The following is a 17,034-nucleotide window of genomic DNA, read 5'->3' on the forward strand; positions in this document are numbered from 1 at the left end:
TAGTTAAAAGAAAAAAAAACAAAAAAAACAAAGATTGAAGCTATTCAATAGTTTTATAAAATACAGAATTCAACAATAATTTTTTTTTTTTTTTTTTTTTTACAATTTGCTTTGATTAATAATTTAATAACCAAAAAATATTGTAATTTAACTTTAAAATTATACTGAAAAACAAATATATACTATTTTTGAAAAAACAAAGATACAGCATAGTAAATAAGAAAAAGATTTTCAGGCAAAACTGGGTAACTAATTTTTACTCTAATAAAGCAACAAAGAGAACTGAAACTACAATTGTTGGAAGGTGTAAGTGTTTATTAGCAGAATTAGTATAATTTCAATTTCTATCACATACTAGCATCCCAAACGTTAGACTTAGTGCCATTCTATCAAATGGTTTTAAAATCTATAAGTTTTTATTGGTTTTAATACTAACATTTTTACTCTACTATGACATACCCGACCTCAAAGATACTTCACACCAAACCTCTTTCAATTTTGTTAATTTGTTTTGGAAGCTATAATTGACCAACTGATAAATTACATCAACTTTTAGCAAATACTTAATAGTTTTATGAATAAAAAGGATGAAGATTTCTACGATTTGTTTTTATATCACTTTGTTTTGTAAGGTAGTAGCAAAGCTGACATAGCGAATGGTGAGAGGACTAAACATCTAGAGAAAGCAGTTGAGCTTCTCAATATCCCTCGCTCCAATGGTGAAAGTGGCGAGGAGGTGGGTTGTGTGTTTTATGCATATACATGCTAGAAAGAAAGAATAAATATCACCCCAAACAGAATTTTTTAAAACAATTTTATTTGATGCAAATTTCTATGCAAAGTTAATATTAAATGAAGTGAAATTTTTCAGCTGTGTTGTTTGGTAGTGATGTTACAGGCACAGGAAGCCACTAAGCGGATGTGGCGAATTAGAAGAAAAGATCTATCCCTTTTGACCCAAGCCAAGAGAGAGAGAGAGGTTTTAGAAAGCTGCTAGTTCCCATGAGGACAGGGCTGGATGTTTTATGTGTGTACATGTATGCTATGAAAAAAGAATAACAGGTCAAAGTAATTTTTAAAACCATAATTTTATTTGATGTTTCTGTATTAATAATTTTTATGAAAACTGTTACTGGGAAGAAGATGGAAGAGAGAAGAGAAAATGGTGCTTTTGCAATCACTATCATTGATAACTATTTTACTAGGAAATTTGTTCATTTTTTTTCATACAAGAATTTGGGAGGCTAAAACATTTATCATTACAAAAAACATTAATAACAAAGAAAGGAAAAAACGACGTTAATTGCAGAGGAATTATTATATTTATCAAACAAAACATTTGAATAATTGTACAAAAAAAAAAAAAAAGATTTTTTTTTAACTACCTTATATAATAACAAAAAATGTAAAAGTACAATATTGTTGTATTTTACATTTTTTCTTATTAATTTTATAAAACTTTGTTCAAGTTGTTTAGTTGAATGTTTTGTTTAATAAAAATTATATCATTATCTTTTGTAAGGTTAAATGTTTTAGCATCCCAAATTCTTGTATAAAAAAAATGAATGAATCTGTTAGTAAAATACAGCTATCTTCCTCAAACCAATGATGATGATTGCAAAAGTGCCGAAAAGATGAGAACCTCACCATTGTGACTAAAGATTTGACCAGTTGTCTGCGAATGAAATGAACACACTGTGTGAACCAAGAAGCACATTCTGGGGATTGAAGAACATATCAACTATGGTAGATTTTCAGAATTTGTGCAAATTTCAATTTTAAAACCATCTTTTTTTTATTTTTCAAATGCATCCACTCCTCAGTCCATAGCTTGATAAATCTAAATTCAACTTTTTTTCATACAATTTTCACCATTGTTATGTGTTTTTGATAATTTTCAAGTATTTTAAAATCTGTCTCTTCTAGTTATTAAAAGAGGGCTGCTAAAAGTGTTTAACATTATGGGTATTTAATAAAAGGATAAAACTAGAACTCAATAATAATGGGAAATTATACTTTGATAAGAAATTGAATAAAAGAAAAAAAGAAAAATTAAAGGAAAAAGTAATAAAGAAAAGCAATAAAGAAAAAGAACAAAACAAAAGAAAAAGAGAAAACAAAAGAAAAAGAAATGAAGAAAAAGAGAAAAGAAAAAGGAAAAGAGAAAAACAAAATAAATAAATAAATAAAAATAAGAAAGATTTGCCAATTATATTGGAAGGTTTCTCTCACCTGTCACGATGAAGTATCATTTTAGAAATGAAACAGGGCAATTTCAATTCACTTATCATTTGCTTAGTTTTAAACTTCCAGAATCTAAGAGTACCATCTCCACCACCAGTCACAGTCAGCTGATTAACCGCATCCACCACCACACCTCGGATAGCACAATCATGAGCTGTAAAAAATATACATATTTTAAAGATTAACAATGTTTGCTTTAATTACTGTTCTAGGGTAGTTAACACCCCTATACCCATAGACATTATAGATTCATCTGGCTTATATAATGTCATACATTTCTACTTTCAAGCAGAGAGTACACTCCTAGTTCAACCACTCAGTGAACCCCAGCACTCTTTCACCTTAAAATTGTGACCCCTTAAAACGGACAACAATAATTACTCAACCTGACAATTCTCCTTTTATACTTTTCAACAGATTTCTATAGTAAAATCATTTCAATTCACTTATCATTTGTTTAGTTTAAAACCTTAAAACATGTATATGTTATACAGTTAATCTATATAATTTATTGGTTGTATTTTTATCAAATACGTGCCAAATTATAGACACAGTTATTCTTCAGTTGCCGTTTTTGAAATCGGACAACTTGTTAAGTCAACAATACAAGTTTATTTACAACTATATTTACAACGGACAGTAAAAATCATTAGATAGCTGGTTTATATTAACTTTTGGTTGGTTGTTTTTGTTTTACGGCATATAAACCCTTTTCAGGTTATTTAATGTCGAATCCAAAGATTTTGAAGAAAAATTTTTTTAATGGAATATATTTGTTGTTTTCAAGTCGGTTTCTGTTCAACCCATAGTTGGGACCCTAACAGGTACTACCACTCCGGGTCAGAGTGGACCTGGGCGCAATGGCAATTAAAGGGTGGCTTCACACTCCCCAAAGCCCGCAAGCTGGGGCCTCACCACTGGATATAGTTTAAGGTCATATCCAGGACCATTATATTAATTTTATCGTTGGTTTAAGGTCAGTTTTGACTTGTGTTAGGTGGCTTTTAAAAATTGACTTCCAAACTGACTTCATCTATCCCCACTCTTTTTCAGAAATCCATCTTTATTATTTCTCATATTTTCCTTGACCTTTCCCTAGTACCTCAATCATTCTACATCTATTAACCCAAAAACTCTCAACAGTTCTTTCAATGTGACCAAACCAACAAAGTCTTCTACTCTGCACATATTTGCCTATACAAATATACACCAGGAGCAGTCACCCTAGGCAGGTTGAACTGGTTTCTTCTGAAGGAGGAAGTTCAATGGAAAGTTCACAAGTGGTCTCCAGTCACATGTATATCTCGGTCAGGGGAGATAACGACTTTAGGTTTTTACAGAAGAGGGTCAACGCCCTCCTACATACAGCACCTGGTATTCCCATATGGTTACCCATCTGGTACTGACTAGGCTAAACATCGCTTAACTTTGGTGATCTAGTGAGAACCGGTGTGTCAACGTGATTATGCTACACAAATTTGCCTATATTGTCTAGATCTTCTCAGGTCATCAGATCTAAGCCAGTCATTAAGACTTTCAGTACACACTGATCATATCATTCTTGTATCATTTTTCTTTATGCAACACATATCCTCAACCCATTACGAAAATTATATTCAAACATTTGAATTTCTGTTTATATATCATTTCACGTATGATCTCTATGAACCTAATAATGGCATATGTAAATAGTAATGTGTGATTGTAAAGCCTGATTTTTTTTTTAATCTATTACGCGTTTGAGTCCAGGAGTATTAAGCAAGCAACATATATTGAAAAAAAAACAAAAACAAAAAAAAACAACTAAAACTCAGAGTTTAAAGAAAAACAAAAGTATTTACTGTCCATAAAAACAGAACAAAAATATTTACAAATGATCTAAGGGAGATAAGAAAGTTCTTAATTCAGTCTAATTTATGTTTAGAAGAAAGATCTTAAGAATTAATAACAATATTTCTTTGGATAGAGAGAAGGCCAGAAAAATCTTTATAATTACCAAATGTGTCTAGTTTTTCTTTGAAGGTGCTTGTAAATGATTTTTTTTATAAGATTCCTTTCAACCGAATTTGGATCCCAGGAAATATTGGCTGAAGTTAATCAAGTTGGAGCAGCGTAATGACTCTAACTGACTAACTAACTGAAGATATGACACTGACAATGTTCTTTTATAGTTTTGGTAAATGGAAAGTTCCAGAAACGCCCCAGATGAAACACTACAACTTAGAACATTCCAAAAGCTTTCGAAAAATAACATTTTTATATATTCTATATTTAGAACTCTCCAGAAACTCTGAAAAAAAGACCATTTTTATCTTCGAATTTTAACGTAATGTTTTTAATAATAATAATTATACATTTTTAATATTATTATAAGAAATTGTAATATCTTAACACTTATGAGGAAAATGCGACACGTGTTTAGAATCCATATTGCATTTCAGGAGAAACAGACAGGAGTTATAGAGAAGACAGGTACATTGTGATACGATTTTTAATACTGAGCAAAAATCTGACTTCTTTTGTGATCTTTTGTTGGCCACCTTCTTGCTAGATGTAATTATACTAAATAATTTTGGAAGTTTTTATTGATTTTAATATCAACTGTAACAGCATTAACACTTCTACCTTTCTATCACATCCTCGACTTCTCAAAGATGCTTCATACCAAATCTGCTGCAATTCTATTACTTCATTTTGGAAGCTATAAGTAACCAACTGATAAATTATAATATTTAATAGTTTACGAATGAGAATGATAAAGATTCGTATACTTTTTTTATATTACTTTATTTTATAAGATAGTGACAAAACTGACATAATGGATACACTAAAAGTTTGTTTTTTAAGGCCTGTTTTTTTGTTTGGTTTATTTTTTAATTAGTTTTGCTAACGAGTTACCACTTATCAAGGCCAAAAATCACTCAATGACAAACATTAACATGATGACCGGATTGTCAGTTGGGTAATGAATATTATGTGAGGATTATAAATGATAAAAGGAATTATTTTTAATTAAGGAACAGAAATTCCAAAATATTTATTTAATCTATAAAGATTTATTAAATCTACAAATCACTTCTATTGTTTTTTTGGGTTTTTTTACTATATTTGCTCCACAATTTACCTTTTGTTCTTTCTCCCAACAACCTTTCCACACACAGATTTGACACCAACAGAGAGTCCATCATCCAAGCTTCTTAGCCTAACATTTACAGATAACATGAATTGGAACAGATACATAGAAGACATTGCCAAAGGAAAGAAAATGGGCTCCCTCTACCGTGCTAGAAAAATACTTACACTTGACAGTGTTCTATATCTCTACAAAACCACCATTCATCCATACATGGAATATTGTTGCCATCTATAGCCTGGAGCATCAACCACTAGTTTTTTTTTGTATTGGACAAAGTAAAAAAAAAGTTGCTATTGAACAGGGTTTAAAAAAGTCTCCAATCTAATAGGTCTCAAAATGTCAACCAGGTTTGCTCTAAGGTTGCATCACTGTGCTTGTTTTCCAAGTACTTTAATGGAATGTGCTTTGATGAACTTGTAGCACACATACCCCTTCAGTGTACATATTCTTGACTAACCTAACAAGCAGCAAAATCACATAAGACTTGTTGGTTGTGGCTGACAGAACAAGAACATGCTACCCCATGGTTTAAATAAAGGGTTCTGTTCGAAATTCTATGCCAATTCCAGTGTTCGACAAGAGAGACCTGAAGAAGGTCGGAGATTACATCAGCTAAAACGTAAGAATAACACCCAAGATGAGAACAGTACTAATAATAGAACTTGAGAACCTTTATGTCAAACATGGGAACCAAAATGTAATTTTCAAAGTCCACGATGGTAGATTATTGTCACACCATTAGCCATGATTGAGTAGAAATGTTATGGCCATGGTCTAGATAAAAAATAATATTTAGCAAGACATATAAATTGAAATTGTTGTTTCAGTTTTTCTGTCAGGATTGATTCTATTTAAAAATCAATGAAGGTTTTAGCTGCAATACAACAGAAATATAGGTAATGAGTAGATACGGTGATCTAGAAAGAAAATGGCCGCAGATTCATATTTTATGTAAAAACTGAAAGAAATCTTTACTCCCATATATAAGTTTTGTTTGTAAGGAAAGTTTGCCTCGCTTAAAAACAAAACATATTAAATGATGAAGTCCATGTTTTGAACATTATATCTCTAACTGACTGTGAATAATGGTTCAATATGCATGGTAAATTACAGATTTAAGACCTCCAATAATTGGCTATTAACAGACTCTTGGCAACCCATTTAATCATTTCAAAATTGTCAGACAGCTTCATAAGTTGGAATATTGTTATTTCTTCAATCTATATGAAATCATTGTCATAAACATCTTTTTACAAGACTTGTCGGCCATTTTCTTTTTAGCCTGCTGAAATGTTTACCAATAAAAAACCTCTTTACCTGTTGGTGTGCCATATGACCCTCGGAACAAACCGGACTGAAGGTTATACATGTCAACATGACCAGAGCTGTAGCCAATCAAACCAAAATTACCACAGGATGTCACTTCTACAGCCTACAAAGCAAAGAAGAAAAAAACAATGTACAGTATTTCTATATACAAATGCATTTCATCACAACATATAAAAAGACACACAGAGCAGAAACATGGAGCACAGATATGAATTTTTTGGTGCTTATACAGTATAGGGCAGAGATGAAAATCGCATTCCAAATAAAACCTCTTTAATATACTTACATATCATGCAAAAATAAGTATTCCTTACCAAAAATTAGAAAAAATTATTTAATAGAATTTTAATTAATAATAAAAATCAGTTTTCATATGTTGCTGATCTGCCATTTAATGTTACTTGGTTAAATGACAAACTGATTTATCTCCTCCTGACAAGTGTATTTTCACTCTTATCCAATGGTGAATCAGCAAAATATGATAGAACTGATTTTGGTTATAGTCAGCTAACATATTTCCTAACTTCCGGCGTAGCACTACCAAAACCGGTGACAAGGCAAATCAGTTTATTCACTTTTATTGCTCTTCAGTATTTCTATTGTGAAGAGATTTATTGAAATAAAATAAAAGAAAAGGGTATTATTGAAAAATATACAATAAAAATTAACAAAATAATACAGATAAAAGTAACACAATTAGTCTTTATTTGTCCTTTTAATAACAAAATTAAAAAAACAAAAGTTTTTATTTTATTTGCAATTTTATAAGAAATATGTTTAAGAAATTATAAAAATACATTTTTTTTTAAATTAAAGTTTTTTTTATTTGGATTTAATTACAAAATTATAGAGATAAAAATAATACAACTAATAACAAATGTAAAAAATAAAAGTTTTTCTTTTATTTGAAATTTTATAAGAAATATGTTCATGAATTTTAAAAATAAAAGTTTAATTTTAAAAATATTTTCTTATTTGAATTTATATATGTTTATAAAAGTCTTATATCTGGTATATAAATGGCTATATGTCCTCTATCTCCATATTTTGAAACTATCTCCTCCAAACCTAAAAGTCGCAGAGCGGCGTTAGGGGCCCCAAATGATTGGATTTTTTACAGGCCATTCTTTTATGGGTTTTTAGTTGGTTAAAATTGTTTTCAAAAGATCAAAAATGGGTAAAAATTGAAAAAAAAGTCGTTAAACATTTTGTACATTCATCTTGGTTTATTTTTAATTTTTCATCGGGTTTATATGTGTGTCATGTTGGTACAGTGGTAACATCACTAGCTTTGAATGCTACAGTTTCGGTTCTAGCTGATGGCACCTAAAAACTTTTTCTTATTTTTTACTTTTGAAATCACAATTCCATAATAATATATACGAACTCTGGACAGATTAAAATATATTTAAGCATATTTTATACCCGAGCAATTTTTTACCTGTGCTTCGTACTGTATAAGCACTAATTTTTTGTATATATTATAGCGGAAGTCAGTCTTATGTAAAAAGAAAAAAAAGCAGATTTAAATGCAAATCACTTTTTCTGAATCTGCAGACTAAAAAAAAAAGTAGAATTCTGCATTTTTTGAATTACTAAAAAGTGGAGAACTCTCATCTTTTAATACATCCTCTAGTGCTTGTCCAGAATTCTCCCTATAGTAAAAAAACAAAAATGAAGAAAAATTTGCATGACCTGTGATGGAAAGAAAAAAAATAACGTAAATTGATCATGTTAGTTTTATTTTTAAATACAAAGATCAAAATTTGTGGCTAAACAAACAGTGATGATATTGCGACACCATCTTGAAAACAGGCTGAAGGAACACGGGAAATAATTCAAACTTGCAAGATTTTAGAAAGTCATTCTTAACATGGAAACATTGGAAAATTTCAAATTTGCTAAAGAATTATTTTCTTTAGAAAAATAAAACTACTTGATCAATTTATATGATTTTTGGAATATGATGTTTTCTTTTTGCCTGTATGTATATAATACAGATTTTTCTTTATTTTTGTTTTGAATATAGGGAGTAATCCGGACAAACACCGGTTCTCCCTCCATTCCCATTCCACTCTATCAACCACTTCACGCCCCATTCAGTATCACCTATTACACGTCCGGTAGTGATCAGATGGAAAAAAGGTTATCGATTGTGATTTGTTGACTCGGTCTCCTATTTATTTTAAGTTACTTTTGCTTTGTTCAAGAATTAGACATTTTCTGATATTTCACAAGCTCAGTTTCCAGCATGCTAACTGTCTGCAAACTCTACTCTGTATGGTCCTGCCTAATCACTTGCTTCCAAGCAAGTGTTCCTTGGCTGGACAACCTTCCTGCGATTCAAGACATTCATGCTTCTGCAACCGTTTATCCAGGAGGACCAATGCTTCACATGACTGTACCAGTATAACAGATTCGTCATTAGGATATTATTAATGCTGGACAATTGCTTTCAGCAAATTCTCTAACCTGATGTAACCAACTAATCAATTTAAAAAAATATATTTCCAGAAAAATTAAAAAAAAAATAAATAAATAAAAATAAAAAAAAAACATACAGTGGCTGTTGTGTTTTGATGAATGTCTTTATCTCCTCGTTGTTTGAATTCATCAAATTTGTATTTGCCCATGGTTGACCGTAAGTAGCTCCATGTAGTAGCCATTCTTCGACCGCGGTGACATGCCAAGATATTGTCCCAATCACTTTGACGACGTGGTTCTGGAGTTCAAAAAAAAAAAAAGAGAAGACAAAAATAATTTTGCATATTTTGCTGATGTGCCATTCATTATTCCTTGGTTAAATGTAAGACTTACTTGTGACACAACGGAAAGCGGCCCTTTTGGGAGAGCTGAGAAGGGGCTTCTACATTAATGAACCTTGTGCCTAACTTGATCTGCACTTGTGAAGTGCAGATGTGTTAAGCAGGTGCTTATGATTTTGAAAGTGTTCTGGTATGACTTAAGCTAAGAATGACAGTTTGTTTATAATACTGAACCAAGGCAAAACGATATAAGACATTAGAATTTGAAAGATCAAACCCGAAAGAACTCATGGATACAAAAACAAACAATATTTACATGTTATGTATGAATGCCCCCCCCACCTCTCTCTTTCACTCCCATTCTCTCTCTTTCAATGAAGAAAGAGAGAATTAAATATAATTCTATTGTTTTAAACAGTTGACGCTTGCATTCTGGAGTCGGCGGACGCGACATAGCATGCGTCTGGTTTCAACTGGTCTTTATAAAAATATGCTCCTCATTGTTAAATGTTAAATAAATTATATTTTTATAAAAATGCATTTATTCGCTATTTTTTTATAAGCGTTAAATTTCAGTATGCAATTAATGCCAACGATGGGAAGATGCCTGTAACGACGCAATGAAGACAAGAAGCAACCCATGCCAGTCGGTTATAGCCGACGACACATCGACTCGTTTTTGTTAATGTTTCCAACATGTGCTTATCGTTTGGATAATGTTAGATATCGCTTAATCTCCCCGGGGAGCTGGTTGCGTTCCCAGGACGTTCCTCAACCAAGTAACTCTCCCCGGAAAACGATAGTATCATAACTTATCTCCCCTTGCTTTGCAGGATTTTTTACTCTCATCAATAGTGGATCAGCAAAATATGGAAACTGGTTTTTACTTTTGATTAAAATTTTACTTTATAATTTTTTCCCTAATTTGGAAAATAATCAAAAGTATGTCCACTGATGCACAATGCACAGGTAAGTGTGGACAATGCTTGATGAGGACAATGGAGTGTCGGCCGATAGAGGAATGGCACTGTATATGTGCAAATGGACTCAAAGCGAGGCCTGTATTTATTTGGCTATGAGCATGTCTTGTATGGCATAAAAAACAATGAATTTTCTTGCATGAGCAGTATTTTGTTTCAGAGTCAGAGAGATTGTTATGCATCATTCGTATCAGAGAAAGGAGAGGGGGAAGAAGTAGGAGATGACCAAACAAAAAAAAAAAAAACTTAAACATAAGCTATCTCGGCATTATGGCTGAAGGAAGGTTTGATTTAAAACTTGTACCAGAATATGATGGAGCAATGTCTACTGTAGACTGGTTGGAAATAGTGGACCTGTGCCGCGAAGAGTGATGAAATGACAAACTAGTCAGATCATGGAAGTACTTTAGAGTAGTGGACAACAAAATATTTCTGAGCTCTCAGCTTGGGGAGGCCCCATGTTTTGACAAACTTCTGGACGTGACCTTTACTTCTGATCTGAAACGGAACACGTACATCAAATCCATTGCCAAGATTTCTAGAATCCTTCTACCGCTCCAGTAGATATCTCACTGCTGATGCAATTCTCTATCTATATAAGAGCCAGGTACGTCCAAGGATAGAGTACTGTTGCCACATCTGGGAAGGAGATGCTAGAAAGACCTTATCCTACCTTGACAGAGTTCAAAATAGACTTTGTAGCCTTGTAGGGGATACCCTTTTCTCTTCTCTGTGACTTCTTTCTCACAGAAGAGATGTTGTGAGCCTGTCGCTGCTTTACCATTATTTTCATGGCAAGTGCTCATCTCAGCTCCAATCAATGTTCCCCTCTCGCCAAGCTTTCACGAAAAACACGCGTCTAGCGGAAAAGAATGTCAGATGATTAATCAAGTTCATTGTTCATTGGACAAAAAGAGGATTAGTGGTAAAAGCTAATTGGCAAAGGCTAGAGATAAATATAACCCATGATGACGGCAAACACTTCTTGACAGTCACCGATTGCAGTCTAGCATGTTTTATCATTTGGTGGCTGTTGTCACAGGAGAACTTCAGAAACATTATTCAGCATCTTGAGTCAATATTCTTTGAATGCTGCCTACCACAAGAACTGCCTATTGACAATGACACTGCTTTCATTAGAATTCAGAGAGTTTTCCGCCAACTAGGAGGTGCACCTACAGTTTCGGTGTAACTACATGCCAGCAGGCAATGGTATATAGAACAATGCCACTATAGTATTAAACAGATTGTAGCTAGAAAGAAGTTTTGGTACAACGTTGTGCCCAAAGGCGATGCATCATCATTGACTGCACCTGCCAACAGAATCTACAGATATGAGATTAGGATAAAGAATATCGACCCAGTGCTCATGTCACCAACCTCTGCACAAAACAAGTACCATCTGGGTGATGCAATATGGGTCAAGATGCCTTGTTATTGATGCATGTCCAAGTTCCAAGAAGGAACAGTAACAGAGATGATCAGCAAGCAAGCCGTTATTGTCAACGGTGTCCCGCACTATGTGAAGGATGTCTGACCCTGGAATAATGCCATCATATCTGGTGGAGCAGATAATGAAACTTCAGATGACATTGCCTGGCCGACAGATGACATGAAATGAAGAAAATTCAGAATCACCCATGCGACCTTGCACATGCTGTGATCAGAGGGAATGTAAAGAATGTATGACAAAATGAACTTCATGCTGTATTTTTAATCAATTTTATTGCTTACATATTTAACCCAATCAATATTTTTGTTAAACTTGCTGTACCTGTCATTGCCCGGGATGCAGTGAAGTCATTTTTAATTCTTATTTGTTTACACATTTTTAAAAACTTTTTTCTACATATCTTGCACTTCAGTTAAGCAGCTAGTAACTTTTTCTCTTGGCAATAAATTACTGTTTGTTCAGGCATCTGTATCATTTTTCTCCAACGTACATTGATTCATTTTAGAGTCTGCCATGTCCACCATTTTTGTGTGCGAATATAAACTTTTCTTCTTCCAATTTATCAAAAGTAGCAATACACGTGAAAAACTGAAATTGCTTAAAATATCTCAATAATGGCATACATAGAAATAATTTGATGATCTAAGAATAAATTGTTTTTTTAATTTTTAAAATTTGACTAAAAATAAGTTAAAACACATGAATATAGCAAGTTTCATTGCTTAATCTTTTGTTTTAATTGTATTTTTTGGTCGCCAACACCGAGAATTGAATTCAGGAGAATAAGTAAATGAAAGGTTCCATTCAATATTCTGTCCAAATTTCTGAGTTAAGATAAACTTGAAGAACAGTAGTCCGAAGAATCCAGATAATACAAAATATAAAGGCTTAACTTATTGATCAATTTTGAACCCATTAGGGCTTAGATTTTGACCATGAAATTACTTTTCAGTAAGAAAACTTGAGTAAATGAAGGTGTCAAATTGAAATTTAAAATTTAAAATCAACAAATAAACTTGGTTAAAATGTAGAAGAGAGGCTGCAAAGTTTTTATGCTCATTTGTTTCTCATTAACCCAAATTTTGGATAAATTTTATTGTTGTTTCAACATTTCTTGTCCTCCTGTACATTTTTTTTACTTTAGAGTTTGAGATGAAAAATCTGTTTGTAACTCCCCTACCCTACTTTGGAAATAAGACAGTTTAAGAAACAACTGTTATCCCCTCCTCATACAACAAAGACAAAAAGAAAAGTTAAAAAAAAAAGATTATTGTTGTTTACATACCAGCCGCAAATGTTGTGATGGGGGGCATTTTGATTTCCTCTTTTGTCAAACCGGTTTGCTTCAGCCTTTTCTTGTGGAATAAAGCTCGGCCTAAACTTTTGTTGTATTTATCATGAACAATTGAGAATGATCGAAGTGTACTGTCTTGACCTTGGAGAAAAAAAGAAAAATGATTGCCGAGATTGATGAATAAAAAAGTTGGGCATAAATGTCAAATAAAATTATTTCGTATCTGTAATGTACAATTGCATACTAAAGCTGGGAGTAAAATAATAGTGCATATTCAAGGAATTGTTTCGGATTTAAATAAGCCACACAAATATGGAGAATTGAATTAAGAAAAAAATAGAGAAATGAAAAACAGAAAATGTGGAAAAGAAATGATAGAAATAAGAAAAAAGAGAAATAAATATAGGAAAATAGAAATGAAAACAGAAAAAATGAAAAAGAAAAAGATGAAAAAAGAAAAGGATGAAAAATAAAAAAGAAAAAGAAAAAAATGAAAAAGAAAAAGATGGAAAAGAAAAAGATGGAAAAATAAAAAAATAACAAAATGCAAAAAAAGTGTAAAAAAAGAAAAGAATGAATACATAGAAAAATAAAAAAGAATGAGAAAAGCAAAAATAAGAAAAAATATTGTAAAAAGGGGAAGGGAAAGAGAATAAAGAGAATAAAGTTGAAAAAAGAAAAAAGCCATCTGTATGTACAAGTAAATTTGGTTTCAAAATCTTATATCATCATCAGATTGCATTATTAAATAATTTCTTTCCAAAGTTTCACCTGATTTAGTAGCACCATCTGACCTCCAATTAAAAATCGAATAGGGTGTATCAATTCATAAGATCACAAAGAATAGGGACCATTTTTGTCTTTGCAAACTAATCCATAACTGCAAAGAACTTCAGAGTTTTTTTTTCCATTCTTTGTTAATATTTTGATAAATATTTTACTGGAATTTTTTTTACTTGGAAAGAAGGCAGGTAGAAAAAAGAAATATTACTTACCAGCACTGAGGATATTCTGTCCATTTTCTCCATAGTGTCGGATCTTAACTGGAGGAGCACTGTGACCCTCTCTCTGTCGCAACAGGCGAGGCCCACCATCAGGCATATCAAATATCCAGACCTGTAATATCAAGAGGAGGGAGGTAAAGAAAAAGTAAATTCTAAGGAAAAAAAAAGAAGCACACCTACCAGAAGAAAAAATAGGAAAAGAGTTCAAACATTGCATACAGTGACTAATAAAAATAAAATGATAAACCAAACTCAGCTTTGAACAAATTAAATTATATAAATGTTGATTGAAACTTGCAGATAGTACGACTTGTTTATATTTGAAAGCAAAGATTTATTAAAATGTTGGTGCACTTGTTAAATTATTTTTCCTCAAAACCTTTGGCCTTGGAGAGGAGACTAAAACTTGCTGCTATGATTTCAAATGATCTGAAATAACAGCAAGGGGAGACTTGATTCCAAATATTTCTCATGTTATATTTCCCCGCTTTGGTTTTCATACATAAAATAAATTTCAAGGTGTATAAGGATTATTTGATACTGGAGATGTTCATAATCGTACCCAATTTACAAAAGAGAGGAGATATAACATATAAGAAATATTTGGAATCAAGTCTCCCCTTGGTGTTATTTCAGATCATTTGAAACGATAGCAGCAAGTTTTAGTTTCCCCTCCATCAAGGCCAGAGGTTTTTTGGGGAAATATATGTATATATGACTACTTCATTTAATCACATAAAATAATATACGAAAGTATAAATTTATGCATAAACTTTTAAGTATTTACTTCAACAGTGCTCAATACATAGGTATATATTTTATAACTTACAAGAGAGAGAGAGAGAGAGAGAGAGAGAGAGAGAGAGAGAGAGAGAGAAAGAATAAGAAATATAAAACAACAAAATAATCAACTTGTAAATTCCCACTAGAGAATATGTTCGCAGTCATGTAGCAATATTTTGCTGCAGGTGTCTAACAAAAACAAAAAATAAAATGGCAATTTTCTACGTGAGGTTAAAGTAAGATGAAAATGACTTACGTTAGAATTATTAGATTAGAATTATGGATATGTGTCAGAATATGATCTCAGAGAGAGAAAGTCAGAGAGATGTAGCTGATAAGCTATTAAAATCTTATATTCTGAACCACGAAAGAAAACTTTTATTATAGTGGATAGCTTGGAGATTATTATGTATATAATATTCTAACATTCTACACTGAAAAATAAAATAAAAACCTTGGAAACATTATAAACCCTAAATGATTGTGAGTTTTGTTTATTAATAACTTGTGCAACTGGTGGAAGTACTTGCAACGATACCATGATGCGATGCAACAGGGGCTGGAGGTTGGCAGCAAGTGCAGGAACTATTAGGTAAAAAAAAATTTTTTTACATGCTGCCCAAGAGAGAGAAGCATCAACTCAAACGTGGTAACAATACTCCATGCACACGCAGATCGTGGCTTTAGAAAGACATAGGATATTAACAAGTATAAGAAGTTTTCTAGCCCAGTAAAGAGAGCCTACATTCTTTACGACAAATGTGGTAGCATCTTCTTTGTACTTATCCCATTTTATGTTGCCCAAGAATATTAGCTTGTGGAGTTTGAATGTTGAACTCTTTGGAAAGGTGATAGCAGTCATTACAAGAGGTGGTTGGAGAGGTTCTTATTTATTTAGCTTTCCAGAAGGTTAGACATAAGGTCATGTGACAAGTTTAAAAGCCAGTGCACTAGGATAAGCACATTCTGGCCTACAAAAAATGCCCAAGTAACCTGTCAACATTCCTCAGGCGATTAGTGATAAACCCCTTCTCAAAGATTAGCGATAAACCCCTTCTCAAAGAGAAGGTAAAGCTGTTGGATCATTGGTTGAGTAATGCAGAATTTTGTAAATAGCAAGCGCAAACAAAGAACCATCCTGTACGCTCTAGAGAACAACCTGGAGATGATGTCATTGGCCAGACAAAGAACAATGGAATTCGGTCAATATAAACACACACAAAGAAGAAGAGATACTAAAAGACAAGTAAAGCAGACATGTATGTGATTGCAATTCATCACAAATTTGCCAACCCATCCTCTTTGTCTCACTTTCTCTCTCTCACAACGTGTCACTTGTCACAAGTTCAAGTTAATAAAGACAGTGTTTCATAAATCGAGTGAGCCATTGAGTTCTTAAAAAAATATGTCTGTACGTATTAAAAAAAAAGTGCAGTTGGAATTATACATATATTTTCTACTCGTAATATAACAAGGAGGAGATAAACCCCAGGAGAGTCAACTTCTTAAGATTGAACAGAATCATGCCTCATCCTGACAGCAATGCTGAAATTGTACATTTTTGCATCCGACTGATTTGTAGATTAAATTAAATTTGAAAAGATTTTTTTTTATATACAGCACCTGAACTATAATCATCTATTGGAATACTGGCCAGTCTTATCACTTAATTTTGGTGGCCTAATATGAACTGGTGCATCAATGTGATTATTTTCTATCATATACAATGTATATGTCCAACTAAAAATAAAAAAAAAATACAAATCAAATACCCACAAAGTTGGTATATTCTTGATCAGTATTGCTCTAGAGGAATAATATTTAAAATTAAAAAGAGTTTATTCATTCTTTGGGGGGGGGGGTCAACTGAGCTAGGTTTCATTACAGAGAGGGGTCGGTGTTTGAGCTATTTTTAATGTTATCTCTTATTATATAAAGGAGAGGTGAATGAAGTTACATTTTTTTTTTTTATTATTACATTAAAATAAGAGAACCAAATGAACTGGACGGAGGTGAAAGAGAGATGGAATAACAGGGAACGAAGAA

General features: G+C 32.4%; 1 protein-coding gene across 2 annotated transcripts in view; it reads right to left on the reverse strand.

Annotated features, from left to right (window-relative positions):
* LOC145296774 (WD repeat-containing protein 36-like) overlaps positions 1 to 17,034 on the reverse strand; it is a 62,258-nt gene that overhangs the window by 19,203 nt on the left and 26,021 nt on the right. For both annotated transcript variants that reach the window (XM_080142830.1, XM_080142831.1), the window contains exons 8-12: positions 14,197 to 14,317; positions 13,193 to 13,342; positions 9,271 to 9,431; positions 6,698 to 6,812; positions 2,233 to 2,398 (exon numbers count right to left, since the gene is read on the reverse strand). In XM_080142830.1, coding sequence (XP_079998956.1) covers positions 2,233 to 2,398; positions 6,698 to 6,812; positions 9,271 to 9,431; positions 13,193 to 13,342; positions 14,197 to 14,317 — 713 coding nt within the window. The remainder of the gene's footprint in view (positions 1 to 2,232; positions 2,399 to 6,697; positions 6,813 to 9,270; positions 9,432 to 13,192; positions 13,343 to 14,196; positions 14,318 to 17,034) is intronic.

The sequence above is a fragment of the Euprymna scolopes genome, chromosome 17, assembly GCF_053919585.1.
Source record: "Euprymna scolopes isolate OS-2025 chromosome 17, ASM5391958v1, whole genome shotgun sequence".
NCBI classification, from domain to species: domain Eukaryota; kingdom Metazoa; phylum Mollusca; class Cephalopoda; order Sepiida; family Sepiolidae; genus Euprymna; species Euprymna scolopes.